Here is a 12,735-nt window from a genome sequence, read left to right as displayed (position 1 = left end):
TCACATTTCATAAACATCAGCAATCTGATAAATAATGACGGATCAGTTGCTTTCCAAGTACTTTTTCTTTTCACTTTCAGTGCATACTGCAGCTGCCCTCACAAATTACATACCAGTGCATGAAATATGTATACAACTGAGACATACTTCTTCATCATAATACTGTGCATTGAACTTTGACCGTCTTGCTCATATAGCCATTGCAGTCCATAGCTCAACAAATACAAAGCATGAAATTGCATGCAGCAGATCATCATCACTTAAAATCACCGTGAAGATACAAAAAAACCCCACTCTCTGTGACGACGAACCAAAGGGGTGTAAGTGACCTTTGACCAACTTTACAGGACAGCAAAAACACAAAAAATGACCACATTTTGTCCTGATTTTTGTATCTTTAATATTAAAATTTCATAAACATTTGAAAAAAAGGGCATTTATTGACAAACATTTTCAAGAGAGTGAGTGCACTTATGCTCTATATGGCCACAAATAGTTCAGTGTGTTCTGTGTTAAGTCTATTGGTTTTTGATTGATTTAGATCTCACAAGTACCCTTTTGACGGCGGAAAAAGCTCACCAAGAGCTCTCATTTTACATATACAACATATTCTTGCCCAAAAGGTCACTTGGGCCCCTCTGGGTCTCAACACTCCTCTGTAGCAAGAGTATATTTCTGTATTAACATACACAAATCACAAAAAAATATGTATTACTTACAGTTGAATGCGCTGTTTTCCATCATTGCAGCATCTGCTGGCTGTCGACAAGTGGTCATCTGTCTGTGTCCCATTTGCTGTGATGCATCTTCCACTGCGCAGAGGATTGTGGGTCAGAATAGCCATGCAATGCATGATCGTTTGCATACTACAAAATATGAAGGGATGTAGGACATCATGGTTCTTTTGGCATACTGCATTTGTATGTATTATGTATTGAAATACTGATTCTTTTTCTGGTATACCAAATAGCATACTGGTGCATACTTTCAAACATCACACTCTTTTTTGTGATGACTAATTAGTTTCTAGCTTTAGGGGCAGAAATTGTTTTTAAAAACTATTTTTTGAGTCACCAGTGCCATAAGCGACGGCAGGGAAGGGCCTGGTTGGGCTGCAGCCCTAGCAGAAATTGCCTTAGCCCCACCATTGAACAACCAAAAACAGCACCATATCAGCTGCTTTTATTTTCATCTATGTTTGCCTGTACACTGTGCTCTCCCGCTGACAAGGTCCAACAGCGCATAATGCAGAGTCATGTAGTGATGGCGCATGACGGCAGACATGTTTTTAGCTATATATATAGGTGGGGCTAAACTATAAACTGGTTAAATCAACCCCTTAATTTCAATATGAATGCATGAAAAGTAATACCGCCCTCTCAACAACAGGAAATAATACACCAGCTGAGATGATTACTATAAGATGATTACACTGACTCCTTTTTCTGCAGGCAACTACACACACACCAGCCCCTTGATTAATTTAAATATATTTAAACTCACTGGCTCTGGCAGGTGAAGGCAGCGGGCTCCTCCCTGTCCGGTTCCTCCTCAGGTGTGGGTGAAAAGTTATCCAACATGCGGGCACATTTTCGGTTCGTGGGCGTTTCAAAGTGAAACTGTCCATTTTGACATTTCAAATTCCCAACTTATTTTCGGTTAGCTGCTAGCTAGTTTTGACGGCGGTAAATGTTTACAGGTGAAGGCAAGCAATGCGCAGCCGCACGCGAGTGGGTGACGTCAGTGACGTCAGTGACGCAGCGTGTTCGAGCTTCCCCACTGGTCTGAGGTCAGTGATAACTTTAGGTTAATTACCAACCAGTAAATTTAGTGAATGAAGGGCGACTCTACCTCTGAACTCGGATCAGATTCACGTGTGAAGCTCGAGCGCTGCCTCACTGACGTCACTCGCGTGCGGCTGCGCCTTCACCAGCTAACATTTAGCTTACCGCCATCAAAACTAGCTAGCAGCTAACCGAATTTAAGGTGGGAAATTAAAATGTCAAAATGTTTCATGTTTCATTGTCAAACGCCCGCGGACAGGAAATGTGCCGGGCATGTTGGATAACTTTTCACCCACACCTGAGGAGGAACAGGACGGGGAGGAGCCCGCTGCCTCCACCAGCCAGAGCCAGTGAGTTTAAATATATTTAAATCAATCAAATCTCTCTCTTTCTCTCTCTCTCAGTGTGTGTGTGTGTGTGTGTGTGTGTGTGTTTGAAGTGTAATACGTGATTTAAAATGTGCAAGGTTTTCAACTCGTGTATTATTTCAGGTTGTTTGCAGGGCGGTATTACTTTTCTGTAGTCATATTGAAATTGAGACATTGATTTGAGCCCCACAAGTGCCTGTGACATCATAGTTGGGATTAGGATTTCTACTTTTAACAATTTTATGATATACTATGTATTTATTTATCTTGCCAATATGAGTTTGTTGCTTCTTTTGTGTTTGTTATCTGTAAAGTATTGATACAGTTTTCTTTTATATGTAGTTTAGGTGGAAGTGTTTGTCTCTTGGTTTACCCTTTATGATCCACTTGGTGCTCAGTTTGTTGAGTCACTTTCTATTCAGCGCAAGTTATACCCTGAGTTAATTTATGTTAAGTTTAGTTGGTGGCTTTGTGCTTTCTCCGCCTTTAAAAATCTTTTGCTTTTTTTGGGTGTGAGTTGCCGAGTATTTGAGATATCAGCTGTGTATGCCTGTTATTGAACATAATGGAGCTAGATGGCACTCAGCTTTTTGTGCTTATTGTGCCAAAAAAAATGCATTTAAAAAACACAACAACAATGTCTCCTTCCAGATATCATGACCCAGTTAATCAAGATAATCCACACCTTGTTATGAGCGGTTCCATGCAGGAACGATTTTCTTTTTACTGAACTACATTATTAACATTAACATTAATGGCGTCCTCTGCGGCTGTGCTGTGACACTAGCTAGCTCAGTGTTGCTAGGTGAGCTAGCAGTAGATGCATGCATCCTCCTGCTCAGTGATACAGTTTGACAAATGTAAAATTGTTCATATCTGAGATGTGTTTGTCAGCTAACTTCCCTCCTTGCTTTTTTGACTTTGAATGGTGTAAGAAAGCTTTTGTATAAAGGTATACAGTCGGCCTTTATCTTAAATTTTTATTAATTTCATTATAGATAACTATATGTACTTGCGATTTTAAAAGTGCAATTACTGTTCAAGATATATAGTTACAGGAAATGACACAGTGAAGACCTGCACACAAGCTTTATTCACAGAGCCTTCACTTTGCTAAATAGCCTCATCTTGCATCAGAAAAGTACAAAGTTAAAACAACCAAACAACAAAGTTAATAGAAGAATGACCAAGTGCCAGGTATAAGAAACCACTGAATTTGTCAAAAAAAACACCTGTGGGTAATAATAAAAAGTTCCCAAAAATCGGGAAACCCATCTTCGATGTAATATTCACAGGAAATAATCTCCTTAAACTTTATCCAAATTGCTCATCTCAGACTTAGACTAGACTAGATAGACTAGATATATTTTGCGAGAATTTTTTTTTTTTTTTTTTTCTGGAGAACCAGTGATGTATTGTGAGGAATAGTAATTCTGAAATCATGGAAAAACTATCTGGCAGAGTGTCGTTCAGGAATGTGAGAGACAGACTGACAAATGGGCTGACAGAAGGGCCAGTCAGAGATACAGACAGACTGTGTGACCGAGTAGCAGACGGATTGACATCCAGTCAAGAAACCAGTCAGATAAGTCAAAGCAGGCCGACTGACTGACTGACTGATTGACTGAAGGCCAGTAAAAAAAAGCTACAGGCAGACAGAAAGAAATAGGCTAAGTGTTGTGAGCGGCTCCCAGGAAGAGTAAATAGCCGTCCTGGTGACACAGTGGGGTGGTGGCCGGATGGAGGCGAAATAAGAGGGAAAGAGATGGGGCGTAAAGAGAACAGGGTGCAATACTGAGGGGTGCTGAGGCGGTGAAATGAGGGGTTTGAACTGCTGATGTAAGCGTGGACACACTCCCTTTTTCTTTCTCTCTTGCGTGCACACACACCAACGCACACACAGCGCTGACAAGCTGTTTCTACCCACGGGAAGTCATTCAGGGTTCAGGGGTTCAAATGAAAACGAATAACAGCGGCTGGGCGTATTGCTCTTCTTCTCTCTAGCTCTTTTCTTGTTGCAGTCATGATCGAGCATTTTTCTTGAGTTTGCCTCCGTCTCCTCCCTCAACCCGTCTTCCTCTCCGACTTCACCCTCACCCAGTTTTTCCTCAGCCATCCTCTGGATCTCACAAAGCTCCCTTTAAATATTAACAGCTACAGTCTGAGGAGTTTCACTGTACGCTGTGTTGCACTCAGCGTTCGGAGAAGTGATTCCGTATTCATTTTAATCAGCATTCAAAGGGCAGGCATTCTGTATTCGTTCTAATCTGTCAGCATTTTAATAAGGCCCATTCTCAGGACCGGCGCTGAATTCTGTGCTACGAAGGAATCTCCGAGGGTCAAATCTGCGTTTGCCACCATCTGTAATTGGTGGGTTTTTTTTCCCATTGGGAGCCCCCCGCATCCTGTGACACTGGCGTTGCTTGAGTATTCCATTTTATCCGCCGCTGATTGTTGCTTTTCAGGGCAGGGAATGAATTTAATCGTGAATTTGACGCTGCAGAGTGCCTGTGTTGGCTGTTTCATGCCAGATTAATTAACAATGGGATACACACAAAGATGGGAAAGTTTAACTCCTCGGAAGCCGGCCCCATAAATATTCACATCACAAACCAAATCCCAAATCACAGATGCTCGTGCAGATATTCTTAAGAGGGCTGGTTTCTTTTCATGTGTCAGGTTGTGTACAAAAAGCACAGGAGCAAAGAGCAGGATTAATAAAATATCAATCACAGGTGCCCTGAGAAAATGCTGTTTCATTCATGAAACTGTCTTTTTCTGACCCTGTCAGTTTGATTTGTGGCCTCCAGTAGGTGAGAGCAGGGCAAGAGACACAGGAGATGATAAAGTTTACAGACTCTGCTTTTTGAAATTCAGCCCTGTGTTGCTTCCAAGTTGTTTACAAGGTAGGAAAAAACATCGGTGTCCACCAGGGGTCCACTGATACTGTTTTTCATCAAAAACAAGTTGGGTGTATTAATTATTGACAGCTCTCCAGAAGCCTGTACGCATTTTAGTATCCAGTATTTATTAAAACAAACTTTTGGGGCTTTGGTTGAGAAAAGAGTGACATCTTAGCAAGGAGGGAGAATTGAGGTGAAAGCAACAAATTGAATGAACAAGATGATGCAATACTGTTATTGAGATCCATACTTGACTTTGGAAATGTTTGTGACAAACCTAATCTGAACCTGACGTCCAGGTATTAGCTTCATTCAGAGCTTTAAAGTTGATCTCCATGTGGGAAAGTTTTTCTCAGTTTTCCTACTATTACAGTGGAAACCGCTTATAGTGACAATTAAGCTTGGAAGAGATTTATTTTTGTTTAAATGCTGTTAAGATTATTTGCTTATAGCAGGGGTCTTAATGTTTTTCAGGCCAAGGATCCCTGAGCTGAAAGAGATGGAGCAGGAAACTCCTATGACATAAATTGTATAAAATCAAGTTGCATGTTAAACTGGGCCTACAACACAAAGTACATTTACTGAAGTGCTGTACAGTTTTTGAATATCTTTACTTTAGTGAGTATTATTTGTTTTGGAAACTTTTTACTTTTACCCCATTACACTTGAAATAGAAATATTGTACTTTTGACTCCCGTGCATTTCTATGACGGCTCTCGTTACTCGTTACATTTGCTTTGAAGTTAGTGGATAATTTTTTTCTCTTTTCTAAAATGCAAAAGTCCATAAACTGTGATCATGCAGTTCTACGTGTATGTTTTGTTGGGTTTTTTTTTGGTAATGCTGTGTTATTAATGGCTATGGCAGCAGATGGAAATAAAGATTCACCACCAGATCACCCATGACCGTACCTCAAGTCCATGTTTAACGTTTTTGAGATAAACAGTTATTTGTATCTATCTCTGTATACCGCACACAAACTTCATCATTGCCTCATTAAGTTCTGTAAATGTATTTTTACAACATACAATAATATGTTGAGATCTTTTTACTTAAAACACTTGTAGTAAGTATTTTAATACTCAAGTAACAGTCTGACTCAGCAACTTTAACATGTATTTGAGTAATATTTTACAAGGAGTATTTATGCTTTGACTCAAATAAAAGAGTTATGTACTTTGTCTACCACTGGCCTGCAATAACGTGTACGGTGGCCTAAAGTGCCATGTATAAACGTACCCTGTAGTAATTATTATAGAATAATCATTTGCAGATTGTTTCTGAGATGGACAGTATTTCAGAGTCACTCACCTGAAAAGTTACAAAACAATCAATTGTGCAGTAATTTAGCATTAGCTAGCTCACATAAAAGTGAGCTAGCTAATGATAAAAAAAAAAAGTTTAGCAGCACGCGCATCCAAAAGCAGTTAAATACTAGTTTCTGGACAGAACATAGTATGTGACATGTTTATTTGTCGGCATCTTTGGATTTTAGATTAACATGACCTGTCAGTGACATGTTCTGTACGAGTACTCATGTGATGTATCATTTCTCATGTCTGAAGAAGGGCTTGGGCCCGAAACGTCACACGTGGAGGTAATAAATGTTAATGGGAGCATCATTTAGTGTGCAGACTGTATTTTTGTATCTAGCTCACATAATTCCCAGGATTTATGGGTAACAGTTAGTCTATAATCATTGCTGTGCACTATAAATAGGATGTTTTTAATTTTTTTCAGACATGCATGTGGGTAATTATGTGAGCCCTAACATGCATGTGTCGTTCAGCACTACGTCACATGATTTGTTGCTCTGATCGGTTGTAGGTATTCAGTTGCATCCAGAGGCATTTTTGTCTGGGCCCTTTAATAGCTCCCACTGGAAACTGATAATGAACTGAGAGGTTCAGACTAATTTTAGGCAATGCTCAGCTAGTCCTGACCAACTTCTTATGGAAATATTTGGCTCTTCAGCTGCTTAATGCTACAGTACGTTTCCCAGCTAGTCTTTGACTTTGTCTGTCTGATGTTTGAGCAGGTAATGTACGGTGGGATTTAAAACCCAGCTGCCTGTGGTGAGTTTGTCACTATGGCAACATCTTTCATGTTAGACATAGTCTAATTTGTTATGAAAATATTGAGTAGAGCCAAGATGACAAGATTACCTTTAAGTGCTATGGATGAAATAATAAGAGCGACGGAGCTGGAATGTCAATAACATGACAACTGAAAACCACTCGCTGATTTAAAAAACAGTTGTAAGTTGTTAGAAAAGCTAGTTTAATTAGTTCTATTTATAATTATTATTGCAGTTACAATTATTATGCTGATCTGGTTTTGCAGATATGTATATTTATTTCTTTATTATCTGTCTAAAATGGCTGTCATCATTGCTGTCACTCCTTCAAGGATGCAAAAAAAGGGTTGCAATGTAAAAGGTGAAGTCTTTGATGTTGTTGTCATGTTGTTATTGTTGTTCATTTAATTTGTGGAATATTAAGTCGGCAAACAAAGTCATTACTTTCCATCATTTGAAACGTCAATTTATTTGTTCTAATTTTATGCTGGGTTTTTTTTTTTCGTCTGACAGAGGCAGGTGTCACTTCAGTCTTGCCCTTGAAGCTTACAAAGCTACGCTGATGAAATGAACCACATCATGTTTTTACTAATCAACTGATCACAGCGGGACTCTTTTTCTTAGACTATTTTGGAAATTAGTTCATTTTTATTCTGCTGAGTTTGATGAAACAGAAGTGGTGTCTTACAGCTCTTGCCATTTTCTGACTTGATCTTGATTGACCACTCTGTACGAGGAGTTTATATTGCAAGAATGGGCGAGCTGTCACTCACACACACACATTGAATTAGACTTGCTTGCATAGTCACACAAAAACACATGGACAGTGGCAACCTCACAGTGACCCACAGAAGGCATTAATGTGTATGCGTTTGTGTGCAACAAGACAAAACGATGGACACTAAGTTGTCTAAAAGCCCTGCGGAGTCAGCGGAGCACTCAGCCATGTAATGCTGTTAGTACCACTTTCAGGGCAAACACACAATTCAGCACACACACATGCATACCTACTGTAACACAAGCCTGAAGATACAGTTCTTATTTTTACACTTGATAAATGCCATTCACACACACTAACACACACACGTACACTCAGACTCTGACACTACAGTGCTTTCACAGCATATTATTTGCGTCCCATTACAGCGCGGCAATCATTTGTCCTCCTTCTCGTCTGTCGGGCCTCTTATTTGACAAAGAGTAAGCAAATGCGGCACTCAACTAATGGGTGACTCTGGCACGTGTCACATTAATGTTTGTACTTAGAAGCCATCTTACTGTAATGTTTATTTAATACGTGCATATGTTGCATCCGCTCTTAATGGGTTAATGCATGCCTCTTCTGCCATTACACTGTCTTTTGAATTTGTGTTTTTCAGTCTATTGTTTGTTATTGGGTGCAAAAAGCTTCCGTTTGCAGATCACTTTTTTTTGGAAAAGCAATGACAAGTAGTCCCCCGAAAACATCCTTCTTAGAGACGGATAATGCTTTTTTTCTGTCATAGATGACATGCTAGAGTGCGTAGAGAAAGGAGATGTTGGAGAAAAGATTCAGTGCACGGATGTTGACATGAGGTGCAGCTTGAAAAGATAAGTTTCCCCCCAAAGAAAGCTAGGACTGACTGCTGAATGGAACATGCTTTCAAAATAAAGTACAACTGATTGATGGATTGAATGTTTTCTGGATTCAAGTGCTTTCAGCACTGAGAGGGATAAGCGTGCCAAGGGTGGCCGCCGGATGACCTCGCACAAGCCGTGATTGGCGGATGTTTGAAGCATTTGGATGTTTTGACACGTAGTCGGACGTGTTGTCAAGAAGGCGAGAACTGAATCTGTTTCTCATTGCCCTGACACCATAATAACCACTCATCAGGAAAGAGAGCGCATTACATGTCCAGTAAATGGACTCCATGGCGGGATTTGTGCACAAACAAACATCTGCTGACTGATTTCCATTCATAAGCATTTACAATTTCTGAAGAGCCATATGCTCTGTGTGCCACGAGCCCCCCTGCAGCAGACTTTGTGATGCTGACTGAAGCCACCTACAGTAGCGTCACACTGCTTTGAGGCCGTCGCTTGCATACATACTCTTTCATGTTTGTTTGTTTGTTTGTGTGCGTACTGTATTTCCAGCTTCCATATATCCTGTCCCTTCTTTTTTTCCTCCCCATTGCTTCCGTACGATTAAAAATGGATGAGAACTTTATTTAGTGTGAGGCGTTTCACTCTGCCAGCCGACCGTGCTGTTTGAATGAATGAGCTGTGTGTGTGTGTGCGTGTGTGTGTGTGCGCACATGCGTGCGCGGGCGCTCGTGCACGTGCGCGGGCGCTCGTGCGTATGGTTGGTTTCCTCCCGAGTCGGTGGGGGTGATGAGACAAGTGGATGCGGGGTTACCGCTAGGTTAAACCAGTCTACTGTCAGGTCAGACAGAGTTCAGCAGCACAGAGGCTAGAAAGCAGCAGACGGAGGCGCGGCTCAGGTAGACGGGACCATCGCTGCGGTTTAGACAGACAAGACTGCTGAGGTGGAATTCCCCCACAGAGACAGAGAATTAGACGAGAGGATACTGGGGTTTAGGGGATCGCAATTAAATCCATGGGAAATCTAATCCTTTGGAAATGAAAGTATAAAGATAAGAGCTCCCTTCAGGAACGGAAAAACAAAGTGAAATCTTGTACTTTACCAGCGTGACATTACTCTCTCTTCGCCATGGGAACCTATGGGAGGAAGTGAAGTCAAGACACCCGCCACTACTTCTTCATTTTAGTTTTTGAAATTGAGAACAAAGTGCTCACTCTAGCACTTTTTAACAGAGACTGTCAGTGCTTGAAGTGAAATTTAAAAAATGTGCTTAGAGGCCTACACTTATGTCAGCAACCTGCTTAGGGTCCCTACAGAGAATTGGGCCCAAGAACGTAATTATTAATGAGAAAATGGGAAATGTTATTCTGTGATACCAACCATCATTGGGCATTGATACAAGCACTGTACTAGGAGAGTAACTAAATCCCTAAACCACTTTTTGCGGTTGAGTCCAGCTCTTGACATTGTGTATACACATTGTGTATAAATATGCATAGTGACTGCCCTCTAAAAGTTGGAATCTGGCTATTACAATTTAATGTTGCTGTTGGCTGATCCTGGTAGCAGGAGCCTCATTTCATCAACAACCGAGCCCCCTTTCACGGCCCTGATGCTGCCCTCTGACTTCTGTGTGTGTGTGCAGGGGACATGGAGGTGCTGTGGATCAAGAGGCAGCACGATTTGGTGACTGGGGATGTCTTAGCACCCCTTCAAGTCCTGCCCATTTTTGAGACTTTTTTTACACTCCAAGGAGGAGGCACTCAAGCCAAAAGTGGGGGCTGTAGTTACTTATTAAGTACAGTTTTGAGATACTTGTGCTTTAGTTGAGAACTGCCATTTTATGATACTATTTGAAGGCAAATATTGCACTTTTCACTCCACTACCCATTGTACTGAAGTTCAAAGTAAAAGAATACATAATGTCTTTGATAGCTTTAGCCACTAGTTACTTTGCAGATATAGATTATTAATTCAAAATAAAATTCAACTTATACATCATATGTATTGAAAAAAAACTTTAAATCCAATGCTTTTGTTTTTGCATCCATTTTCATAGGTTTAAGTTAAAGTTAAGACTTTTCATGCACTCAGTGGATATATTACTCTAAAGTTATGGTTACAAAAAGTCTGTGTCAGTGAGATAATCCATCCACCTGGCAGGTGTAGCATATCAAGATGCTGATTAAATAGCATCAGAAAAGGAGAAGTGCTCACTGACTCAAATTTTAACAATTTAGCAACAAAAATTTGAGAGAAATATTTCTACTTAATGTATGAAAAAAGTCTCATATCTTTAACTTAAATATGTGAAAAATGGTAGTGAAACAAAAATGTGGCGCTTCATTTTTTGTGATAAATAAGCATCAAAAAAACTTTCAAGTAAGTAGTTTTACACTGTAGTGTTCCTACTTTTACTTTAAGTAAAAAAACCTGAATGTGAATAATCTTCCAGCACTGTCATTGGGTGACTTAATTTAAAAAAAAAAATAACAATTACAGTATTTTATTATTCATCAGCTAAAGAAATTAGTGACATTACTGTTACATTACTCTCTGTTACTTTACCTTAAACATTTATCCTCTACACCCACAATAACATATAGAAGGTTTCCATTTTCCAAATAATTTTTCAGAGCTGCCTTTTAAGACATACTGACCTTTTTTGAGCGTTATACTAATTGTCACTATCTACTTTTTTATTTTCTCAGTTAGTATACAAGGACTCAGTGTGCTTCACTGTTTCAAACAAACATAAAATGATGCAATATGAGCGCTGACACACATCAATCAAGCTGCCACTGACTTTGGAAAACTGCTGCCAATTAAACTTCATAAACAGAAGGCAAAATGTTTTTCCAGAGATTTCATACTTTTGTTTTCCAAAATCTTCTTCTGGAGTTGTCTCTTCACCAACCACAATTTGTTTTGATAGAAATTCATTTTACACATCAAAAGAATAAAGCCATGGCTCATTCAAAATGCAGCAGCCAAGAATCTCACGCGTACGCACAAAGCTGAAAAGCAAACAAGAAACTTTTCTGTTTTCTTAGGCTTATCATTACTTACTGTGTTCATGGTGGTTGTGTGGTGCTTAACTGTCATTGGAAGTTCTTCCACTATTTCATTTTCTTGTATTTTAAATATCATATCTCACTTTTTGCTTCATGTATTTAACCATGATGCACTCTAAATATTCATCATACTCATATTAGTATGGGTGTTATGTTTTCTGTTGAACGTCGTCAAACAGCCCCAATAATCGGTGACTTTTATTGGATAAAATGAAAGTTATACTCGCATGTAACACTGACAGCAGTCATTACAGTGTGTGTTATCTGTCTGTGCTGCTGCAGTGTACCAGCATGCTTTCTCTACTTAATTGGACTGATGGCTCATTGATTGCACCTGTGCCTGGTATATTTAAGTGACCTGCAACCATGAATCCGTGCAGGCTGATGAGAAACCGAGGGACTGAAACACACCCTATTGATTTTAATCTTACTTTTTGTGCACCTGCAGTAAAGCTGGATGGAAAAGTATTTTGATTTCAGCAGCTTGGCTTGCTTTTTTTAAAGGTGTTTGCTTTCTATTTTGTGTTCAGATAACCTTTTCAGTTTTTAATATCTTCCTACACTAGGAGACTTTGAAAGAGCTTTACCCAGAGAAAAGTCTGAAACCAATGTGACTTTTTGTCAAAGTCTAGGGATGTTACAAGGTTACTATTGCAAGGCGACAATTAAAATTCATTTTCCAATTATTGCCCATCCTGTTCCTGGTGGAAAAAATTACACCTAACTCCTTTTAAGAAATATGGCATTTTAATAATTCCTTTTGTGTCTGCAAAAACACATACCTCTAAAAACACAAGATAAAAAGTGTCGTATGTTGACAAAATTCTTGCCTTTTCAGCATCAATATAATCCATAAAGAAACTGTACTTGTACACATGCATGTATGTGTGTCCATCTGTCTGCTGCAATTCCCACAAACTACTGAACCTATCAGCCTCATTTGT

The 12,735-nt window shown here is 39.7% G+C and overlaps 1 protein-coding gene across 3 annotated transcripts in view; it reads right to left on the bottom strand.

The window, feature by feature from the left end:
• Nucleotides 1-2,124, bottom strand: part of LOC148187437 (uncharacterized) — an 86,770-nt gene extending 84,646 nt beyond the window's left edge. For all 3 annotated transcript variants that reach the window (XR_015778749.1, XR_015778750.1, XM_088087744.1), the window contains exons 1-2: nt 1,504-2,124; nt 720-812 (exon numbers count right to left, since the gene is read on the bottom strand). Coding sequence is in view for 1 of the 3 variants with exons in the window: in XM_088087744.1 (XP_087943870.1) it covers nt 720-812; nt 1,504-1,627 (217 nt within the window). In the remaining 2 variants the exon portion in view is untranslated. The remainder of the gene's footprint in view (nt 1-719; nt 813-1,503) is intronic.
• Between the last annotated feature and the right edge of the window lie 10,611 nt (nt 2,125-12,735).

This window comes from Plectropomus leopardus, chromosome 14 (assembly GCF_026936395.1).
Source record: "Plectropomus leopardus strain MGB_pleo_1.0 chromosome 14, ASM2693639v1, whole genome shotgun sequence".
In the NCBI taxonomy this organism is placed as follows: Eukaryota; Metazoa; Chordata; class Actinopteri; order Perciformes; family Serranidae; genus Plectropomus; species Plectropomus leopardus.
The sequence above is the reverse complement of the archived record's forward strand: the minus strand, read 5'-3'. Positions and strand labels throughout refer to the sequence as shown.